This window comes from Pempheris klunzingeri, chromosome 15 (assembly GCF_042242105.1).
Source record: "Pempheris klunzingeri isolate RE-2024b chromosome 15, fPemKlu1.hap1, whole genome shotgun sequence".
In the NCBI taxonomy this organism is placed as follows: domain Eukaryota; kingdom Metazoa; phylum Chordata; class Actinopteri; order Acropomatiformes; family Pempheridae; genus Pempheris; species Pempheris klunzingeri.
In genome coordinates, this window is record NC_092026.1 from 10,805,404 (window position 1) to 10,828,388 (window position 22,985).

Below are 22,985 nucleotides of genomic sequence, written 5' to 3' on the forward strand. Positions count from 1 at the left end.
CATTCATACTGTAAAAAAATCCAGCATTATTGAGTGTTACTTATTAGTATCCACGCTGTCTGGTAAAATATCAGATCGCCTCTTCATGATGGCTTGTTGTATTGTTCTGGTCTAATAAATGGCAATGGTGTGATGATCACAAAGTATTTACAAAACAATTAATTTATAAGAAAATGTAGTTACATATTCACACACCCCACAGAAATACTGTTAAGAGCAACACTGAATCATTTAGAAACATCTTCAGAAATGAAAATATCTATTGACACAAATGACATAATTCGATCCATTCATTTATTTTCTGCATCCTGCAGCTATTTGAGATGTATTATTACTCTCTATCATCAAGTACAAGTCAGGAAATAGACCTTATTTATTGTCAGTGTTCTGTGTGAATTGGCAACTACAGTTTCAGGAAGTATTGTTCTTTTCTTTTCGTTCGTTTTGGGTTCACATTTTACCAAACATCCAGACGGCTCATGGCCTCGAAGCACTGATGCGAAAAGAGTCACATTAACCTTGACTCTGCCTCTGTTGTTGGTAGTCCTCTAACACCTCCCTGGGACCCCCCCCACCCTCTCCCGCCCCATCATATCGTGCCTCCTGTCCCTAGCACCTGTCGTCCTCCTCTGTGTCGCTGAGAGGATCACAGCCCGCAACAGAGGCTGTCTGCCCCAGACGCTTCCGAAAATGTCCGTTGGGAACCTGCCAGCCAGTCCGCAAACGCGGGCGGGCCGAGCTGATGGTGTTTGAGCGTCCCAGGCTGCAGGCCACGGCGGCCTCGAAGGTCAGCGTCTCCATGGGACCAGAGGGGTCTGGGCTGTGGTCGTCCTCTTGGGAGGCCAGGAACGGCTCAGAGGGGTAGCGTCGAGGTGGGGAAGGGTGTCTTCTTGCCTCGCTCCGCCTCTCGCCTGTGACCTCCTCTTGGGTCTCCCAGGTGGGCTTGCCCTGCCGCGTGGTCTCTGGGCTGCCTCGTTCGTCCTCGTCTTCACCGACAGAGGGGTGTGTGCGACACACGAGCGGGGAGTAGGAGATATGAGGCCGAGAGCGGGTTGGGGTCTGTGATAAAGGTCGTCGACCGCTGGGGGTGCTGGACTCTGAGGTGGAGGGTACCGGACTGTCTGAGCTGTTACCCTGGATATGAGAATAAAGAAAACAATGAGAAAAGTACTGACTTTATGGATTGTGTTTTTCCTGGCACCTGGAAAATTTAAACCTGTCAACATTTAAACAGACTTCAACAAAGTTGTGAGGCGAATAGTGTGATGTGAATAGACCGACTAACATGTTAAAACAACTACTTGGTTGAGGAATTTGCTGATTAATTTTAAATCTAACAGACTTCAAAGTGTGTTTTTCATCTTGTTTAACTTTGTGACCCTGCTTTGTTGCTGTCCAGGTCCCTGAGTAAGCTAGTTGGACAGAGTTTCTCTGACCTACCTGCTTATCTTGGGGGTGTGCTCTCTCAACACTAGAGGATCGCGAGGGCTGCAAGCTTCTCTCCTCTGAGTTACAACGAGACGCATCTGGAGAGAGGAGATGACAGCGCTCCTTAGAACGGCCACGCTCCCTGTCACCCTGCTGCCAGTGCTCAGACCGAGAAACTAGAGGGAAGACATTGAGGATGGGAGACAACGTGAAATGAGAGATTTATAGAAAAGGAAATGGCTAATGTGGGTGGAAACATTTTGTTTCTCAAAATATAATACTATATGTAATGCGGTCAGTATCCAGCTGTCTAGTAGAGTGAAGTGTCATCGACAAACGAAGTAACTTAAACATACACGTATTTTCCTCTTTTCTATTCGCATGGCATTTTCACTGCATACTTTCAGTGCAACATCATCAAGATGATCATCATTACAATAGATGCTCTGTCATTACAGTTAAAAGCCAACTGTATTTCAGCTTTCCTATATTTCAATGCCAGCAATTTATGTTTGCAAATGGTCGATAAATGCTTCATGCATACAAACAGGTGTGATGATAACAGGTGAACAGAACTAACCAGCAGCCTTGTAGCTTTTGTGACGGGGTCGATAAACTCTCTCAGGACTTTTCTCCTCCTGCCAAAGGCCGTTCACTTGCTGATCCGCAACAGTAGAGGCTGAGCGCTTCAGGGAGCCACCCGCGACCTCCGCCTGCTTTTATTTGAAAACAGACACAAACGAAACAGACAAACATGCAAGAACAAGGTACATAAACAAAAGACACATTAAACATACTGTACATTAAGAACATTTAATCTAGAAACAAGGGAGCCACTGCAGTGAGTTTAGAAAAGAAAAACATGCTGTTTTAGTGCAAAACACCGTGCATCCAAATAGACTTGTTAGGTTTAGTTTCCTCCACTCTGGAGATGAAAGATATCAAGGTAAGAATGCGAGGCATCAGCATTCAGAGATCACACCACATTTTAAGAGTTGTTGAGCAATGATCAGACTCCCAAAGTAGCAAAAGACAAGCCAAAACTGTACTGATTTTGACTTCTCTGAATCGCGTGCATGTAAGGAACAAGGCACTTTGGCATTAGAGCCCATGCAGCCACTGACGTCCTCAAGATCCAGCACAGAGGCTGTGTCATGGAAGATGTGTGTACCTGCAACTCTACAGCCAGACGGGGCATGGAGGAGGCCCGCACACACAGGCCCCTCCCTAGTGGAAGCTCCAGTGGGGCTTCAATCCCCCTACTGCACTCGCCCACCTAGGTGAGTACAAAAACAAGAGAGGAGGGCAAGGAGACACAGAGCACCAATCAGGCTCGTCCCCGCCAGGACTGCCTCTATATATGCTGTATGCGGAGTTCCAGTTCAAGTGACAGGAGGGCAGACAAGCCGTTTCATCACTGAGGGTCATCTATCAGAGCCATCACCATCCAATCAGAAGCCATTCCAGCCAAAAAAACGGACAGATTAACAACTACAACAGGAAAACTGACTTCAAGGAGTAATAGAAACAGTGTGAGGTTGTATAAGAGGAGCAAAGAGTGAAGAAGAGAGAGAATAGACAAGAAACAAAAGTTCACAGGGAAAGATGGAGTCCATATTTCAGCTTGGAAGTGCATTCAGTCATGCATGTTCAGGCCTTAATAGCTACACAAACAGGGCCACACAATATCTGTCTAGGGGTCGAACACATTCCTCTGCAAAAGCAAACGCTAATATGTTTATATTTCAGAATAATTTCTCATTCATCATCTAGCAAGCGATGTAGACCAATAAAACCAGACAGTATAGACACAGCAAAACGTTAACAGTTTGACAGTCTGACTTGACTAATCAAACCCCAACAGGACTAAAAGACAGGAGCACAGGGAGCAGCAATGCCGTGCTCTGCAAGGCGCCGAGAGAACAATCGTGTGGTTAAACAGTTAAATTAAAGTTATGCTTTGTAAATGCTCAGAGGGTAAATCTTTGCTCTAAGACAGTGGTTCAGAACCTGGATATCAGGACAGCACCTTAGGGATCACAAGAAGAATCTAAACACTCATCAGCGGTCACGACTCCGTTTTGGATGATTGCTTTATAATAAAATATTCAAGATTTGTTTTGCTTTTTCAAGCAGCTGCTGGTGTTTTATTGTTCTGACTGTGTTAATGGCAGAAGTTCAGAGATTATGTCGGTGAGGGTGTAATGTTGGCTAACTACTGCCTGGTGCAAGCTGCACTTCATATTTGAGTGCTGTGGATTGTCTCCTTGCTCAGATTGTTTTCACATCCGCAGTGTGTTTTTCTAATTACAAATTTTAATCATCATTTGAATTATGAATTGAAATAAATTAAAAATGCGTCTTTACAAAAAAATCACAATGACCACCTGAAACTGTATTGTATGTTTACAAAACTAAAAATCTGAGTGCCTGGTTCATCCTCCAATGAAAACCTTGTTTGTCTGGTTTAGGGATGAACGTGACGTGTGTGTGTGTGTGTTATGAGCATCAACTGACATGACACCACAGATGTGTGTTGCAGATGTTGTGTTAAGAGGTTGTGAGATGAATAAGGAAGAAGCAGAATAACTGACACATATCTACCCTTCAAAAAATACATTATACTTTAAATCTGTCTTCTAATTACAATTCAAAATCAACCTTCGCTTAAGTGGTCACAACCCCTACGCAACCTGTGACAAGGCTTTGGAGGCACAAGTTAAAAAGAACTACTGATCTAAGACACAGTTGGGGTATTAATGGTTGTGTGGTCATGTTGATCCTTTTCCTCACCGGATTCTGCTGTTGACTAGCATCAGCGTCGGAGCTAATGGGCTGCAGAAACAGCTCCTGGGGTGAGATGGGGCTCAAAGCCACAAAGCCTCCTCTGGTCCTATGCCGGGACAGAGAATCAGTAAGCGAACACACAAATAGAGATATGAGTGCAAATGTAATATGAATCTGCACAGACTCACAGGGCTGAGCCAGCACTGTGGGCCATCATCGGCAGCGTCTGGGTGTTGGACAGAATGTCCTCGGGGAGGGTAGAGGCGTCCAAACGCTTGAACATCAAGTTACTCTTCTGAAATGAGAGAAAACAAAAACACAACAAATCAAATACAGGTCAAAGGGTGTGATTCCAGTTTCATTTTCACGTTGTTCAGGCCACATTTAAGAATATGAAAATTGCAAGATGAGAAACACGTGGTCAAAGCTGATTGGTTAGTGCCCAAATATCCTATGTGCGCTGTGGATTGTGTATTTTTCCTTCTATTCTAAAATGTATGCATACATTTCCTTTTCTTTGAATAGATAATTATAAAACAGGGTGAGAAACATATTGAGGTGCAAGGAAATTCATAAGTGCATGCAGAGCAGACCTGAGCTTCAAGTTGTTGCCTGAGCTTCTTGGCTTTGTTCTGTTTAAAGTAGTCCATTATCATCATCGAAGCGTAGATCTTCCCCACTGTCATGTCCGTATCTGTGAGGATAGACGCACTACATTAACTGTTACTGCTTGTCTCTAATAGTAGAGAGTAGAGTATTTCCTCCAAAGTTAGAGCCAGACCTTTGTTAATAGGTACCAGTAGGTCCAAGGTCTTCTGGGGCAAATAAGGCCAGATGATACTGATTTCTTTTTGCAGTTCAGAATCCAAAGCGATACGATCCTCGCCACCTGTGACAATAATATGCATATTAACGTCATTAAAGCTAAAACAATCAACTGATTACCTGATGAGTTCATTGACACAAAGTATTTTTATTTTGATGTAATTGATTAATTGTTTAAACGATAGCATAGACACCAGACATACCTTTCTCAGTTCTGGATTGTTGGTCGGACAAATCAAGCAATTTCAAGACATTACTGTGGCAATTTATACTGTTTTTTTTGTACATTTGTTTGACCAAACACCTAATTAATTAGTAAAAAAAAAACAATCAGCACGTAAACAATAATGAAAATAACTGTCAGTTGCCACATCTCAATCTTAACAAGCTTCTCAGTGACCCTGACCTCTCGCTATTTTGATGTCCAAAGCTGTGCGGATGAGCGACATCAGGGTGGAGGTGAAGTGGACGGTCATGTCCTCGTCCACAGGCATGTTCATCAGCACCAACCTCTGAGAGACGGCAAGGGAAAAAGAATGGAGGAGATTCATGCAGTCAATATTTATTTTTTGGCTACAATAGGTAACAATATACTACACATAGAATTACCCTCTTCTGTAATATATATATACTGCTTTTATACTATATAGGTAGGATTTTACTTGGCGTTTCATTTTGTCTAGGCTTTCTGTGTTTAGAAAAACAGTGATGATATTTTCAGTACCTTATAGGCAATTTTAGCAGGACACTTTTTGCCCAGGCCCAGGGGTGGCGACATGTGGGTTAACATCTCATACATGGCGGTGTAGTGGATACGACCACTTCAGAGGTAGAATAGGGTTGATAAGTGAGGGGAGGCACAGAAGCAGAAGGTGGGGAGGTTAATGAAAAATTACATAAAAGATGCCATGAAGACAAATGCGTGTTCCCTTTTCACAGTCTTGTACATGTTATGTGCCATTTGAAATTTTTAGAAGAAGGTTTTCTCTTTTTTGTAAAAAAGTTGACCACTGCCATGTCTCACCATGCCAGGCGATCATACTCCCCCCAGATGCGAACAAACTCGTCCAGATGATGGGGACCCAGGATTGACGAGTCTCGTGTCAGGTACTCAAAGTTATCCATGATCACAGCCACAAACAGATTCAGCATCTAAAAAGGGCCATAAACAAAGAAAAGCAGTGTGCAAGGCAGCAGAAAAACTGATATATATATAAACAGAGTGCTACTTTGGTCGAGTCCTGACCAGGAATGAGCTGAAGAAGATGAATGAGACGAAGTAGCAGTAAGCAAAGTCAGTCCCACAGCCTCTTTTGTGGTCTGGAGACATGGTGAGGAGGGCGATGGAGGGGTCTGGTTCACATTCCTGACCCGACCGACACGAAAGCATAATCTCCTGCCAGGACTCCCCTGTCGCACTCCTGGTGGTTTAAACATGAACAAACACCTAGTTGACATCAAATTAAAATCCATTTTGCAAAAATCTAGAAATGACAGAATGAGTTTAGATGTAACTGGAGGCTTTGAGGATTTTTTTTTGTAAGCCCACCTGAACAGCAGCATCAGTGCACTGAAAAAGGTCTTAAAATTGTTGTGTTGATTGATGAGACTCTCGTCTTTCAGCCTGATGTTTCCAAACACCTGCAGAAAACAGGCTGCTTCAGTAAAAATTCATTGGATCTCCATCAGCTTCTACAATAACAGTTCCTGGAGTCCAGACATTAAAAAATGTCCAGTATAATATTCCATGAAATCTGGGATAAAAATCAACAATAGATCAAACAAAACAAAGCAGGTGCTACAAGACAAACAAATCAATACCACACACAGCAATCGATAAAAACAATAAATGGTTTGAATTATCGCAAATATCAACAAAATAAAGGCACAGAATGTGGTTAAAGCAGCTCATACTAATTTTAAAAAAAGCTACATTTAAGCACACGAAAACTAAGAAAACATCAGAAAACTGGTATATTCAGACAGTTGTGCCCAAAATCACTCCCTATTACGTATACCTACTATATGGCGCACTACATTTACCCTACTCTGTTTTAAGTGTCCAATGCTGACTATGTAAATATGTCCATTATATTGTACCATCAAAATGACAATCTGACAATGCAATGCTCCACATTTTAAAGATGAGAAAATTACTGTCATGAGAGTCCACAGCTGCAAAATGATAATTAGATTTTAGTGTCTAAAATCTTGATTTGCTACTCACTACTGAGTAAACTACTTAGTGTGGTTTACATATGAAGCTGTGAATGAGTGAATAAGCGAGTGATCTCAGACACAGCCGTGGTCTGCATTTGTTTTTTTAAAAAGATTATGAACTTTTTGATTCTCTAATGTTGTTTGGTAACTTGTTCTCTTCCACAGAAGCCCTGTACATAAGCATATGTTTTAAAATGTTATATATCTGTTATGTTGTTTGTTATAAATGAATGAAGAGATACCTGCATTCCAATTATGGCGTATATAAAGAAGAGCATAGCGATGAGAAGACAGACGTAAGGAAGAGCCTGTTGGAGAAGAGACAGAAAAGGCAGTTGACAAAGACTTGTCATAAAGGTAAGAACTTTAATTTGTTATACTGTCTGAACAATACTGTTGTCATCTTTGTTTGAGGATTCAAAATGAGAGGAAAGGAGAAGCTGATCGTAGGATGTCCGACCTTAAATGATTGTACAAAGGTCCACAGCAGAATACGGATGGTGTAACCCTGTCTCAGCAACTTGATCAACCTGGCCGCTCGGAAAAGCTTCAGGAAACTCATGTTGATGGTCTTCACCGACTGGGACAGACGTGGAAATGGTTGGAGAGCGGGCGACACAAGAGAGAGGAAGGGAGGGAGGCAGGGAGGGAGGGAGGGAGAGAGTGGCAGACAGAAGGGAGAGACAGGACGTAAAACACAGATGGCGAAATTCATCACAACATGACTTAAGTTGTGTCTGCAGGCAGGGATCATAGCGCACCAGGAAACTTGGACAGAAAGAGTGCTGCGTTTAAAGCTGGCTATTTGTGTCTTTTTTTTAGGGTTACAACATTGTGAAAATGAATGGTGTCTTGGCAGGAACTTACCTGTAAATCCACAATTATCTCAGAGATGCTGCCAAGAACAGTGATGAAATCAAAAATATTCCAAGTATCTCGAAAGTAGTTCTGCGGCAAAAGAAAACGTTTTCGAGTCATTTGATGAAACATCAACAATTTCTTGGATGGTTGAGCGAGGTGTGATTTAAACTGCTTCTGTCTTTGATTTATACTCACCACCAAGCCAAAAGCCATGATCTTCAGTATACACTCCAAGGAGAAGAGCACAGTGAAGGCTGTGTTGAGGTGTTTTAAGACGGTGTCGTAGGCTGTTGGGGCCGAGTGGTACTGAAGGAAAACAGGCAAAAGGTCGGATCAAATTTAGATTTAGAATAACAGTGGTCACAACTACTTCCAGACACACGTTCGCAGCTCATAGTGATGGATTTGCATGTTTAAGCACACAAATTCAGCACAGCTCACAACCATTCTCTAAGGAATACCAAGAAGTTCCAAGGTCTCACTTCATTTCAGTATGAAAATAGACCATCTTGCTTGAAATTTTTATTCACATCAATTTTAAGGAGTAACTCCTCTGAAAGATAAAAACCCATTTTGGTAGATTCAGGTGCTGCTTGGAAGTTCCAGCATCTAAGGTTTGTGAAGTCTGGCGTCAATCAAACTTTTGTGAAAAACGTTAAAAAAAAAAAATTGTGAAACAAATTGGGGATTTTTTCATTTTAATATTTTGTTTAGGGTATTTAATGAGTCTCAAATGCGGTAGTTTTGTCATGATCCTGTATTTTGTTAAGTTCCGTTTTTGTCTCATCTCATGTTGTCTTGTCATTTCCAGTTTTATTTTGAAGTATCCCTGTTTTCCCTCGTCTCAGTTAATTTACTTCCTGCTGTCTGTGATTGTCTGGCCCCTCCCTGATTGTTTCCACCTGCTCCCCATTACCCTGTGTATTTATTGTCTGCGTCTCCCTCTGTCCTGTGCCAGTTCATCATGTCCATTGTCGTGGCCTCCTGTGATTTCTGATTCTTGTATTTGATGATCGGAGTACCGTTTTGGAGGTTTGGGTTTTTTCAGTTGTGTACTTTGTTTCAAGCCTTGTCTTGCTCCTTTTGTTGTTAACTTTGATATTAGTCTAACCTAGTTACTTTTAGTTGCTACTTTGTATCGAGTTTTGAGTGCCCTTTCTGGCCTGAGTATTTCTGTTGTTACGTTTTCATTTTGGTTTTGCCTGATCACTCCTGTTTTTCTTCACGGAGTTCAAGTTTCTTTAAACGCAGAACTGAAAAACATTTTTTCTTGAAGAGCGCCTGTTCTTAGGAAGGAAAGCTACAGTTTATTAAAATGCTGGTTTTACTTCGTAGTTTTCAGCAAAATGTTGACTGGTTATGATAAAATTATATTAACCAAAATAAAATGTCTCTACCAAATAAGTTTTGCTAACATACACTCAAACTCTACATACATAGTTTGCTTATACACTGTCTGGTAATTGATCATTAGACTTTTTCTTAGCATTTATTTGGTGAATGAAATTTTATCATTGTTGATAGAAAGTGATGCTCAGAGCTCCAAAAATAAAACTGAACTGTGTTTTTCTTTGATTACACTAAATTAACAGATGGACTAAATGTTTATTGTTGTGGATAACTGTGATGCTACTGTACGGGGTGCTTTACCTTCATCATTAGGACAACAGTGTTGAGAGCAATCATGACGAGCACCGTGTACTCAAAAGACGGCGATGCCACAAAGTGCCACAGTCTGTACTGAAAGGTTTGCCTGTTCTGGGGCATGTAACGCGTCATCGGCTTGGCGCTGATGGCAAAGTCGATACAGGCTCTCTGATGGAGAGAGATCCAACAAAACAGAGTCAGAGAGCTGAAGATCTTTAAATCCATAAGTATGTTTGAATGTATCTATGTTTTCACTGCTCCGCACCTCGTTTTTCTCCAGACTGCACTCCTGAATCATCTTATCGCCCTGCTCCTGGAAGGTTATGATGATCAGAGCCACAAAGATGTTGACAAAGAAGAATGGGAATACCACGAAGTAGACCACATAGAAAATGGACATCTCCATCCGGTTCCCTCGACTCGGCCCCAAATTCTCCTCTGTGACATCAGTAGAGTGCTGCAGGACCCTTGAAGGGGGAAAAAAAAGATGAGGAAAAAAAGGAGTAATTTCTTTGACAATTGGGGCCAAAATGTTGCAAAGTTCAAATTCACTTACTCAGGCCACCCCTCTCCAGTTGAGACGGTGAAAAGGGTGAGGAGGGCCCAGCAGACGTTATCATAGTGAAACTCGTGTCTATTCCACTCTCTCTTCTTCACCTCCTTTTTGTCTCTGCTGTAGTCAATGTAGTAGCCTCTGTAGGGAACAGAGCAGGCCCAGAGGTCACTGATTCACTTAACTGACTGATTACACCTACCTCTGTGCTATTGACTGCTGAGTCTCGAAATCTGCAGCCAATCGCAGGCCAACTGGTGGTACAGAAAGACTCCTCCATGACCATTACACAATCTGTGTACTGTGAGCTACTTGTGTCAGGGCTTGTGTAGGATTTGCTCTCTTATGTACATCAAAAAGGTCAGAAATGTTGTGGTTATATTTGTTAAATCTATTTTATTATCATACTGAGTTATTGTTGTCTGTAAAGGAGAAATGTTTTTTTTTGGGTTGTTACGATGTTTTAGTCTCATAACTTTGTTTTTTTGGGTTAGGGTTTTTGGTTAAGTGTTTTGGTTTTATTTTTAGCTGAGGCGGGTTGGATTGTTATTTGGGTCATTCATTTTAGTGCATTTTAAAGGTGGAGAAATACTCCAGCACGTAACCCACCTGTTTTCAGTCTTTAAGCCAAGTTAAAGGGCTGCTGGCCCTTGTGTCGAACTCTCTGCAATAACATGACTAAGCAGAAGTCTTAAATTGTCAAACCAAATTCTTTAGGTTTCCATATTAAACTTTGAAGTACTTTTCTCTTTCCATTTTGTGAGACAAATATACGATATTTTATTCCACTATATTTATACGATAATGTTACATTACAGATCCACATCAATAACAAAGTATAATCAACAATTAAATGATTATAATGATATATAATTATAGGTTAACACCGTATTTATCCCTGGGAACTAAAATAGGAACTAGCTGCATCTTGAACAGCTGATTCTTCTCGGACTGGTTTAGATATATCCACTTACTGGCATTCCTTCTTTGAATTAATGGAGCTGTCAGTGCAGTAATAGAACTTCCCCTTAAAGAGCTGCACCGCAATGACAGCAAAGATGAACATGAAGAGCTGGTACACGATGAGGATGTTGAAGACGTTTTTTAGAGATGTGACCACACAGTCAAAAACAGCCTGTGCAGAAAGACAGATAAGAGAGATTGCAAAAGCAAGCACATTATGTCAGAGATCTGTGAAAATACAGCAAAAACCAAACTACTGCCGAGCATTTGCAGATTTCTACATCTCACCTTGAGTTTAGGAAGCCTCTTGATGGTTTTAAGAGGCCGCAGGACTCTCAAAACTCTCAGGGATTTTATTGTCTTGATGTCTCTGCCTTTGTTGTTTCTGTTGACATTGAAATACAGAACTCAGAGAAACTGTTGTACACTCAAACTGATGCACAAGGACATATGACAGACACATTCAAAACAGTGAAAAAGAAAAACAGAATAAAAGCAAGACTTCAACTAAAGTGCATATGAAAAAGCACAATGAAACACAGAACTTGAGTGTTTGTACGGAGCCCAGCAGGTGTCATGGGTAAAACTATCGATAATTTGTGAACACATTAGTAACAGTTTCACTTGCATTTTTAACAGTTGTCCTGAAATTATGCAATAGAATAAATTAAAATTAAATTAAATTATAGTATTCACTCTATTTGTCCTTATATTACACCCAATCTGTGTGTGCTGTGCGTGTAGACTGTCATTTTGATTTTGAACTGAGACACCTGGATACACACAACTATGTGTTATCTTACATTGTTCCATGAATTGATTGATTATATTAATTACTGTGTAAAAAAATAATAACATTAAGGCACAAATCATTAGTGTCCCCAAATGATCAAAAAAGTTACCTACGATACCCGTCAGGCTCTGCATTTTGGTGAGATACAGAAGACACACCAAAAAAGAAAAACACACTGCACACAAAAAGGAAAAAGCGCACACATGAAAATAAAAAGAATATAAGGGAAGCTCATGGGAAAAGTTTACAATTAGTGTGACTGAAATTTTTACCCCATCACATTCCTGGTAGCCCCAACAGTGACAATATCCACAGGAACAACAGAGAAATAAAGAGAGATACACCATGAGCAAGGCTCAGAGGATCACAGCTATATTCACAACAGAGAAATTAACATACAATACAGTCTTCCACAGTACAACAAAAGGCACAAAAGGTTTAGTAAGTTTTCTGTCACAATCATGCTGGAAAGACAACAGAGAGAAATACTGTTGAGGCTTTTCAACATCGGTCATGACACACTCCACGCATGTGAACACCCCCAAATTACACAGAATCCATCTTTTCCTCTTGTTGTAGGACCACGGCGACAGTTAAATCTGTGTTAAATACCGACCAACACCATGCATGCCTCCATATTTGCAGTTTTAAAGCTGCCCCTCTGTCAATGCAGAAGACTGCAATTTTGCAAAAAGTGTCTTTGAGGGAAGGACGTTTATAACAATACTGTACACTCAGAAAATGATTTGCTGCAGTGAGTCAGTCATTAGTCATCTGCAGGCAGGAATATATAGTGACTCACGTTAGAGCAAAGGCAATCAGAGCTCCCACCACCACAATGAAGTCCAGGATGTTCCACATGTCTCGGAAATAAGAGCCGTCGTGCAGAATGAGACCCTGGTCTATCATCTGGAGGACAAACACACACCCACACAGACACGTAAAGCGAACACATTAAATCCACACAGGGGCTGAAACACTGCTGAGACTAAGTTAGACTGTCAAAGCGGAGAAAAGATATGTTTCAGTTACGCACCTTGATGATCATTTCAAAGGTGAACACTCCCGTGAAGACATAATCAAAATAACGGAGAACCTGGACAATTTACGAACATAAAAAACATAATAAACAATTATTCATTGAAATAGACTTCTCTTTTTCAAACTACATAATAATTCTGCATCATACTGTATTAACAGCTTATCTTTAGAGGGTCGGAGGAGGCTGGAACCGATCCTAGCTCACATTGGGTGAGTGGCGGGGTACAGCCTGGACTGTCAATCACAGGGCCGACACAAAGAGACAGACAACCACTCACACTCACATCTACGGGCAATTTGTCACCAACTAACCTAACCTGCATGTCTTTGGACTGTGGGAGGAAGCCGGAGTACCTAAAGAGAAGGCAGAGCTTCCAAGATCTTTTCATCAATCTGGATTGATCCCATCCAGCCAGAAGCAACAAACCTGTAATCCTTTGGTTGGTGTGCTTCTCGAGCCTCAATTTTAAGGACGGAACTGCCTTAAAACAAACCTTTATAGGACGAATCTGTGTTTATGAGCCGTATCTAGCTTTCTAAAATCATTACAGAAATTGACAGATTATAGAAACATGCAAGGATGCTATAAGAAATTCTGATTCCTCTGTCCAGCTCTCGATCCTTTGAATCAATTGTTAATCTGTGTGCTGTTTGGTGCTGTAGCAAGTTCTGAGTACCAAGAAATACCTTAAAGTGGTACTCCAGTGATTTAACATTACCTTTTCACTAAGTTTAAATACTCACAAAAGACAGATTTTAAAAAGAATATCTAAAATATGCACAGCAGAGCAGGAAATATCCAGATTTTTAGTCCCTATATGAGTCACACTCTACCATAATTGAAGACAACATTTCCCATAATGGCGATGGCCGTAATGCCAAACTCAAAGTTTCATAAGCGGACCAGAAACCAATGGTGGCTACGTCCAGTTCTTATACTGTACAGTCTATGGGCCTTCCCTGGCCAGTAAACTCCAACGTCTTTGAAACTCCACAACTCAGGTCATAGCTGACAAACTGACAAAAATAAATGATCAGGGTTTCTGTCTCAGACTTGGCAAAGCTCCTCCAGAGTTACAGACATTATGCAACTATTTTCTACAGGTAGAGTAGAACGAACCATGATGGGGGAGCTGATCTTGATGTGTAAAATCAGTAGAGTGCCCTTTGAAAGAGTGGGAGGAGTGGTCAGAAATGTGCCCCGTTGGACCTGTAACCACACCCGACAGTGATGTCACTGGGTCCCAGAGTACACCTGTACGTCACTGCAGCAAGGTGAGAAGTTGAACCATGGGAGGCCAGTAGGATGTAGTAGGACGGGAAACGATTGGCAACCGAATAAATAGACAGTGTGAACCATTACAAACGTGACTCTGTGTGTCCTTAATGTGGATCTCAACTCTCTGTCTCTCTCTCACACTCGAGCCAAATACAGTGCTGAGTTTACTAGTCTGTGCTTATTTGGTCACTCTTGACACTTTCCATGATACTGAGTTGTGAAAAGCTGTGAAAAACAAACTGCACAGCCATTTCCCAGGCAAAGCTGCTGATTCTCACCTTGCATGTGCGGGAAACCAAATGTGTCATGACACATTGTTGCTGACAGTGTTATATCAACTTCAGATCAAACAATAAACCTGGAAGCTAAAATTTCATCATTAGTATTTTAGAATGAGCGATTACTTATTTTGACTTCATTGTTATACTTCTTCACTGATATACAATCTCTTTGCAGCTGATCTTGTTAAAACTTTCATCATGCGCATTTGAATTTATATGATGAAAGAAAATATAAACTCTTTAAGAGAGATGTGCTTTGATCTCACCTTGTTTCTGTCTGAATTGGTGGACACGGGGTCCTCAGCAGCCAGTGCGATGCTGCTCGCCACGATCACGAGGAGGATGGTCATCTCAAAGTAACGCATAGTGACCACATAGTGACAGATCCTCCTGATACTGCAGATCAACAAAGGGGACCATGTCAATTGTTGGTTGATGAAAGTGTGCAAAAAAGGTTTTTACAATAAAAATAAGCAAACACTTCTGCATTTCATGTGCTAATCTGTGATTTAGGGGATTTTGTGGCATCTCACGGGTTGGAGGCCTTGAAGATGAACATGCTGTCTGGAGCTTCACGTTTGGGAGGAATCGGAGGTTCCTCATCCTCTGTGTCCTCCTCATCTTGGTCAGTGTGGTATGCCTCCATTTCTTTACTGTTGACTAAAAATCAAACAGGCGTGCATGAGGAGAGAAAAAAGTGTTTTTGCTGTACATGCAGAAACTATGGCAGAGAAAGAAGATTGTGAGTCAACAAAGAAAGACTCTAAGTGTGGCACTTTTATCAGATGTCAGAAACACCCACACGCGGTGATCTGGAGTGATAAATCCCACTTTATGATGCACAGTACGACAGTGTGACTGCAGTGAGAAGTGATGACAGTGCTACCTGTCATAGGCGTGAGCTCCAGCAGTGGTTGCGCAGACATTTCGATGGTAACGCTTCCCTCCAGGTTGGACTTGTTACGTTTGAGGGAGACCGGGCGGTTCTCAGACTCGATGGCCCTCACAGTGAACTCTGTGGCCTCTAAGGCGGGCTCTACTGGGTCTCTGTTCCCGCCCTCACCCTGCTCAGACCAGTCCAGCAGCTGCTCACACTGAGGAGGATCGGGAATGTCGGCTCTGATGTGGGGAATAAAAGACCAGTGAGCCTAAATCATCACAAAACTACACAGTTATGACATGGAAATCTTTCCTGCAGAAAGCTCTGGTATACTGAACTCTGGTATATTTGTACCATTCTCTTCATGTTGTATAATATGACATGAGCATTTCACCTGAATATTTCCCCTCAAGAGAAGGATCCTGTCTCGTAATCTCTATATGCTTTTAGCCATTTTATTAGCATGGCTCTATAGATGGTCAGTCAGTCAACCACGTTTTCCACTTTAGACTGAAATGTCTCAAGAACTACTAAATGGATTGTCAGGATATTTAAATCTGTCCAGCACTTTATGACCAAATACCTGAAAAACAAATGTCTCTACCAATAGCATGCAAGCATGTAAGTGACAGTGAAAACATGATGACATTTAATGGTTACCTAGTGTTTATAGATGATAAACAAATGGTAAACATCAGCATATCGGCACTGCTACTAGCATGTTAGCATGCTATTGTTTAAAATTGAGCTCAAAGTCTATCTTAAATCAATACACCCATGCCGATATGTACATTTAAAGACTTACTGATGGTGGAGAGATCCCATCCTAATGCATTTCTAATGATGATGTGGTCCCTGTTCTGTGCAAAAAATGCTTTATGAAGTTCACTATGAGGTCTCAGCAGATAGATGAAACATTGTCTTTGAAAGTTAAAATGTGTACCTATCCCTCCACTACAGGGAAGGGCTCTATTATGAGCCAGGATGGACAGCTAAAAGGATCACAGAAGCTATTTTTTTCAATGCATATATGGGCATGTAAATAATGTTGTGGGAGTGTGAATGTGTGAACTTATATTCATACTTATACTTAATTTATACTTAAAAGAAAAAAATGAAAATACAAGGTGCAATTCTCTTTCGGGGTAAAGATATTTAGTGGCATTTTAGTTAAAATGGCCTTTATGGGCTAATTAGACACAAGGAAATGAAATACACATGTAGAAAAATATGGGTAAAAATATTCTTCATATTGTGGATAAAGGTTCACGAGAGAGTGTTGAACCTTATAATCCCTCTTTGGAAAACTCTTCATCGACGAATACATGAAAAGAGCCTCACCTTCTACATTCTTCTCCAACTTCTGCGTATGGGTTGACAATGCATGTTCCACCGTCATCTTCACCTCCTTCTCCCTCTGTTTTCTCTCTCACCTCTCTTTCTTCCTTCTCCTCCCTCTCATCCAGTATCTTCCTCTCCTGGCTGAGTGACCGTCTGACTTGTGGGACCTCATGTGGCGACTGCGTACAGTCCAGACTCTTGGCTTCAGGGCGAGCTTCACGGTGACGGTGCCGCCTGTGTCGTGCCCCTTCCTCCGGCCCCTGACTGGGTCTGAACTTGCGGGCCATCCTCTGCCTGCCCCCGCCTGTAGCCCGATGGTTGCCTCCACCTGTTTTCTCCTCACTCAGGTTCACCAGAGGCTCAGCCACCGGAGGCTCAGGGATGGGGATGGAGATGGACATCGGGGGCTCGGGGAGGGGCATCCCCACAGACATGGGGGACTCGGGCAGGTGAGCTGGGCTGGCTTCTGGGGAAAGGGTGGTGGCGTGGTGGGCAGTGGTGGGAGTTTCAATGGTGTCCTCCGCAGGGCTGCTGAACAGCTCCTCTCTGCTTGCCATCTGGCGACGTTTGCGTAGCTGGTTGGCTCTCTGCTCCCACACTGACATGTTGACCTTTCTCCTCCTCTCACGGCGGTTGCAGAAGGCCTTGGAGCCATTGAGGGGTTGTTCGTCTGCGGCCCCTGGTGGACCCTCTGGCTCCTCCGGGAAGTTTGGTCGGCCTCTGTGGATAGCTCGTTTCCTGTACAGGTAGGGTCTTCTCCTCCCGCTAAAGACCACAACATATTTCATATCAGCATGGGGCAGCAACAGGCCCAAATTTAATCAATTCAGTACACCAGTTACATATAATAAATAATATTAAACAACTTCAATAAAAGACAGACCTTTTTTGTGAATTAATAATGTTATTTGATTCATAACATTAAAAAAAATTCCCATGGAAAAATGTGCAAAGTACTTCAAGCTAAAAAATACAAATACATCCAAAAAATGAAAAAAATGAAGATACCTGAGAGGTAAGGACAGGTCAAAAGAAAAAGAGAAAAACAAAAACCACAAGCACAAAAAAGGTAAGGTGCAGGATTTTAAGTACAAACATAGTGTAACATCTAGAAAATAATCTCAGTAATAACTGAGTAGGAAAAATCAAGGGAGAAATTCTGTGAGACAGAGATGCATACAATTATACTTACTGGCATTCAGATTCTTTTGCTGTCCATGTAATCAATGAGTGATTATTTGAAAACAAGACATTAGTGTTTTACAACATACACAGAACATTTGTTGTGACACAGAACAAAATATGTAAATGTGATGGAAACTGTAAGTGGATGTTATCAAATTCACAAGTTTACGGACTGAAATCAGCACTTTGAGATTAATAATGTAGTGACGTAATTCAAGGGATTTTCATTAAATTGTATGGCCATTAACATTTCATATTATTCTTGAGTTAAGGTCTAATGTTTTAAAGCTGACACAACATTTTGGTCAGTGCCACATAACAGGCATAAAAACAAGACAACGTGATGGAAGCAGCAAATCACTGTAATACGCGTCAAAATCAGCATCTCGATAGCTGCAAGACATACAAGACTAACATTCAAATATGTAACAGACAAATGATACATTCAGTGTGCAGTTACCTGTCATTTGATGTGGTGATTATTTGCCTTTTTTCCGATTTTGTGGAGTGTCTAGATATTGTGTCTTATTCACTTTTGTCTTATTTGGTAACTTTGTGAAGAATGCTGTTTTACTAATAAAAGTTTACTGCTATTGTCATTATCATAATTTCATCAGGGACTTTAAACTACCAATCACTTTCTATCAGCGCCTGCAGTAATATAAATGTTTAATTTACTGGCTTCAAGTACTGGTGTCTGTCCATTTAGAAGTGGTATAAAAATCAATTTGCAGAAGCTTAAAACACTGAATAAGTAGCTCTTCTTAGTGAACATTTAGTCGTTCATTTATGTATTTAGGAAAAGGTGCTTTGGCAGTGCAGCCATGACCAGAAATTGTCTTAAAACACTTTCTTGTGTTATCAGGTGTTTTTGGGGACCTCCACCATTCAAGACTCTGAGATCTGACACAGAAAAATAATTCAGGAAACAACAAATTTCAAATCATGCCTTTCACAGTCGCTGTAATTTGTCTTACATTTTCTAGATTTTCACCACTTACATCATCATATTCTCATGTTGATGTGAAAAAACATCAACCGGCCAAAAAAAAAATCACTGAAATTAATTACTTATGTCAAGTAAGTTTCTAGTTTAAGTAAGTTTCTATGTTTATGAACTGACTAGTAATCTAACTAGTAATGCAAATATCCAGAGTTTGTAGTTCATTTTTTGCATGTAAAACATGCAATAATAGTAAATAAATAAATAAATAATGAGTACAGTCCCAATCAAGCCAGACCAGTGCTCTGAATAAGACACTTTACTGCACGTGTCCCTGTGTCCACTCAATACTCTCTGTTTTAGAGTCAGTAATACCCCTGTGTTATGTGCCGTAGTAGTCTTTTCCTCCCTACAATAACTCCTTTGTCACAGTGGGGAGGCTGATCAGACTGAGTCATACTAAGTAGGGACTCTTAGCCGAAATGTGACACACTCATAAGTGTGCCTCTTCCCAATAGAGTGACACATTCAGACTCCCCGCTGTTCCCAACAACTTCTGAAAAATACCTTCTGTCCTCCTCTTCCAGACTTACTGGATCACTGTCCCCGTGGGAAAGCCACCAGGTCATCGAAAAGGGCAGGAAGTCAGTGACCAACTACTTCTCTCGTTAACAAAAGAGGCTGTCCATTACCAATCACAGGCCAAGACAGTTATAAGAGTTTCAGTAATGCAGTAAATTCAAGTAAGGGGTCATGCTATCAAATCAGGCACATTCAGTAAACATTCAGAACTACGTCATCAATGCCTTAAACATGCCTTTCTAACTTTGCATTCACCATGCAACTGTAGCAACTGGTTCTCAGAGAGTCCACAATCAATGGCATTGTGGAAATATTCATCTAATTGGCTAGACCCTATTGAATATAAACCTCTTCTCTCCTTTAACAGTGTTAGCGGGATGATCAAACTCAGGACCACCCCCAGGTCTCCCACATCACTACTGTATCTTACATAAGTCTCAGTTTGGTTCCACTGCTTGCAATTGCTGCAAAAAGACAAACATTTTTTTTTTTTTAAGAATCATGACACATTTTCAGCCCAATCTGAATTTTTCCATTTTCAATTCGGTCAAGAGGAGATCTGATCTGAGAAACAGTCGACTAAGAGCTACTGAAGAGCTGTGAATGCTCTGGGTATCTAATCCTAGAACGATAATTTTGTTTGCTGCTGAAAACTAACTTACTCAGAGATCAGGCCATCTCTGCCTCTGGCATATCTCTGGTTGAAGAACTCTTCCTCCTCTTCATCCTGATTAAGACAAAATGAATGCACACCTTTATAGGACACTTATGCAATATATGGATAAATATTATATTGGTAAACAGAGGTAAAAACAGTACAAACCTTTGTCAGTTCCTGTGCGTTGGCCAGATTGTCCACAGCGATGGCCAAGAAGACATTCAGCAGTGTGTCTGTCATCAAGGCAGTTAGGAACAAACACACCAAACTGTGTTAACCCTGGTAAACTTGTAAATTAGCAAGCTTTAGAGGTACTGCTATAGGTGGATTTTGTTACCTTTGGATAAAGCCAGATTTAAGATTTTTCTTACAAAATATGCAATTATTGTAAAAAAAAAATATGCGAGGAGGACGTAGATTTAGCTACCCAAAAGTATCTAAAGAATTTATAATCAGCAACAGTGCAATTGACAGTACATTTTGCTAGTAGTGACTTTATACTTTTCCTCACGTAATGGATGTGAGTACTTGCGGACAGATTTAGATGTTATATCAGAGCTCTCTGACCACTTTTGAAGGGTCAGTAAGGATACAATTTCCAAACAGGGTGAGCACAATGAAGTAGATCGACGACCACATGCCGTACTGCACTCCACCCTGCGAGCGAATCCCATTGTACATCACCTCATTCCAGTCTTCACCAGTCAAAATCTGTAGGAAAACGCACAGAATATTTAGCATAAATAATTCTATTGCTCATACTTGATTCAAGAGAGCACTGGCCTATAAATACATTAAACAGGAGATATGTTCCCTGTCTACAAACCAGCTCAAGATCGGATATTAAAAAATGGCAAAATAAGTAATTACTATGCGTGCCGATCAAAACACTCTTTCACAGTACGCTTGGTTTTTGTAGCAGATCTGATGCGGATTCGTTCACATTTGACTTGTCTGATATTCATGTGCGCATATGTGTGCATGGATGTGTGGGATGATAGTGGAGGCAGGGGGTGGAGAGCGAGTGAGCAGAGTTGTTTAATCTGCGCCTGGGGTGAGAAATATCCCAGAGTGCAATGTGTCATGGAGAGCAGGCAGAACGGGGGGGATCTGTGGGAGCCAAACCTGAAACACTGTCATGATGGCAGCTGGAAATGTGTCAAAGTTGGTGGGAGTGTAATCTTCAAAGATGAACCTAGAGGGTAGGAAGATAGAAAACAGGGTCAGATATGACCAAGGAAGAATAGGGGGAGGATGAAGAGGAGGAGGAGGATGCAGAGCTATTTTCATCCGGACATGTCATTTCCTCTCCTCTTCATCAAAGACACCATTGAAGAAACTGCTGTTCAGGCAGGGTGTAGCTACCATTTTAAAACAGCAGCATGATCAGATATGTGGGTTAAAATGTTCTGTGAAAATCAGCAGCACAAATCAAAAGGAAGTTGGGTTGGATGACGGGTTTGACGTTCCTCAGGGCTTTACACACCTTCCTCCAAAAAGCTGCATCCCCAGCAGAGCAAACACCACAATGAAGAGAAAGAGAAGAAAAAGCAGGCTGATAATGGACTTCATGGAGCTCATGAGGGACACAACCAGGTTCCTGAGAGACGCCCAGTATCTGACAGAAAGAAATCAAAACTCTTTGAACACAGCTCTGTAAAAATATATGCATAAATATACAACAACCCAAATTTCGCTGAAATATGTTGCTTTTCACTTGAACGGTCCCGTTGCCCTACTTACTTGGTGATCTTGAAAATTCTCAGAAGTCTCAGCGCCCTCAGTACGCTGATCCCAAATGACATGCCAGGCCGGAAGAAGCCCCAAACCACCTCAAAGATGCTGCCAACAATGACCTGCAAATCATGTCAAACCCGCACAACAAAGTCATCTCCCAGCAGCACACTGACAAAGCCTAAAATGCCTGAGATTATATGTAGCCATTTTGGATGTGTATTTTTATGGGTTGCTTTCTGAATTAGAGTCTAAAAGTTTGGTAAAAATACTTGAGTATTGAAAATAAGTTGTACAAGAAATCATCGTAAGACCAACCATGAATCCTCACTTAATTCTGATAACCCAAGTTCCTTCATTTGCACTAGAAATTCAACTTTTCCTTTGTGATATAAAACAGAATTGCTTTGAGTCTGCTTTTTTCTCTAAACAAGAGATGTAGGACCTCACCCCACAGTCAAAGCAGTTGAAAGATGAATGGAAATAGAGCCGGAAACCCAGACCGTATATTTTCAAGAACATCTCAGCCAAAAACAGCCCCAGGAAAACAAACTCTGCATAGTCTGGAGATGAGAAAACAAAAAAGAAAGCAATTAAATCAAAGGAGATGGAGGCAGTTCTCTGCCAAAAACAATGCATTCATCAGACATGAACTGAATTATTTCTATAGTAGTAAATTAAAGAATAAAACAAACATTCAAAACTGAAACCCACAGAGGAAGATGGTGAGCCAGTCGGGCTGATTGTGGTGGACGATGGCCACACAGATGGTGTTGAGAGCCACAAGACTGAGCACCATCAAGTAGAAGGTGTCTGTCTTCACCATGCGGCGGATGGAGATGCGTAACATGCGTTCTTTACGCCGCAGGTAGGCGGCGGGGCCACGGCGACCGCTGCGGAAGTTCATCCTCGATCTTGACATGCCTGAGAGAGAGAAAGAGGGAGGATCACAGCGGAAAGAAAGAAGCGGTAATAGATACTGAA

The 22,985-nt window shown here is 41.3% G+C and overlaps 1 protein-coding gene across 1 annotated transcript in view; it reads right to left on the minus strand.

Annotated features, from left to right (window-relative positions):
- Window positions 1-609: 609 nt before the first annotated feature.
- LOC139214383 (voltage-dependent R-type calcium channel subunit alpha-1E-like) overlaps window positions 610-22,985 on the minus strand; it is a 50,303-nt gene continuing 27,927 nt past the window's right edge. Inside the window, exons 12-48 of the mRNA XM_070845226.1 lie at window positions 22,716-22,925; window positions 22,452-22,564; window positions 22,011-22,123; window positions 21,754-21,885; window positions 21,393-21,462; window positions 20,861-20,978; window positions 20,433-20,500; window positions 20,272-20,336; window positions 16,900-17,664; window positions 15,565-15,797; window positions 15,212-15,338; window positions 14,945-15,074; window positions 13,114-13,173; window positions 12,880-12,986; window positions 12,350-12,361; window positions 11,573-11,669; window positions 11,296-11,456; window positions 10,325-10,462; window positions 10,034-10,235; window positions 9,772-9,936; window positions 8,317-8,427; window positions 8,128-8,208; window positions 7,721-7,840; window positions 7,503-7,568; window positions 6,590-6,681; window positions 6,287-6,461; window positions 6,065-6,192; window positions 5,765-5,861; window positions 5,447-5,552; window positions 4,997-5,104; window positions 4,809-4,909; window positions 4,404-4,510; window positions 4,222-4,321; window positions 2,600-2,704; window positions 2,009-2,144; window positions 1,441-1,604; window positions 610-1,134 (exon numbers count right to left, since the gene is read on the minus strand). Of these exons, the coding sequence (XP_070701327.1) occupies window positions 610-1,134; window positions 1,441-1,604; window positions 2,009-2,144; window positions 2,600-2,704; window positions 4,222-4,321; window positions 4,404-4,510; window positions 4,809-4,909; window positions 4,997-5,104; window positions 5,447-5,552; window positions 5,765-5,861; window positions 6,065-6,192; window positions 6,287-6,461; window positions 6,590-6,681; window positions 7,503-7,568; window positions 7,721-7,840; window positions 8,128-8,208; window positions 8,317-8,427; window positions 9,772-9,936; window positions 10,034-10,235; window positions 10,325-10,462; window positions 11,296-11,456; window positions 11,573-11,669; window positions 12,350-12,361; window positions 12,880-12,986; window positions 13,114-13,173; window positions 14,945-15,074; window positions 15,212-15,338; window positions 15,565-15,797; window positions 16,900-17,664; window positions 20,272-20,336; window positions 20,433-20,500; window positions 20,861-20,978; window positions 21,393-21,462; window positions 21,754-21,885; window positions 22,011-22,123; window positions 22,452-22,564; window positions 22,716-22,925 (5,408 nt within the window). The remainder of the gene's footprint in view (window positions 1,135-1,440; window positions 1,605-2,008; window positions 2,145-2,599; window positions 2,705-4,221; window positions 4,322-4,403; window positions 4,511-4,808; window positions 4,910-4,996; window positions 5,105-5,446; window positions 5,553-5,764; window positions 5,862-6,064; window positions 6,193-6,286; window positions 6,462-6,589; window positions 6,682-7,502; window positions 7,569-7,720; window positions 7,841-8,127; window positions 8,209-8,316; window positions 8,428-9,771; window positions 9,937-10,033; window positions 10,236-10,324; window positions 10,463-11,295; window positions 11,457-11,572; window positions 11,670-12,349; window positions 12,362-12,879; window positions 12,987-13,113; window positions 13,174-14,944; window positions 15,075-15,211; window positions 15,339-15,564; window positions 15,798-16,899; window positions 17,665-20,271; window positions 20,337-20,432; window positions 20,501-20,860; window positions 20,979-21,392; window positions 21,463-21,753; window positions 21,886-22,010; window positions 22,124-22,451; window positions 22,565-22,715; window positions 22,926-22,985) is intronic.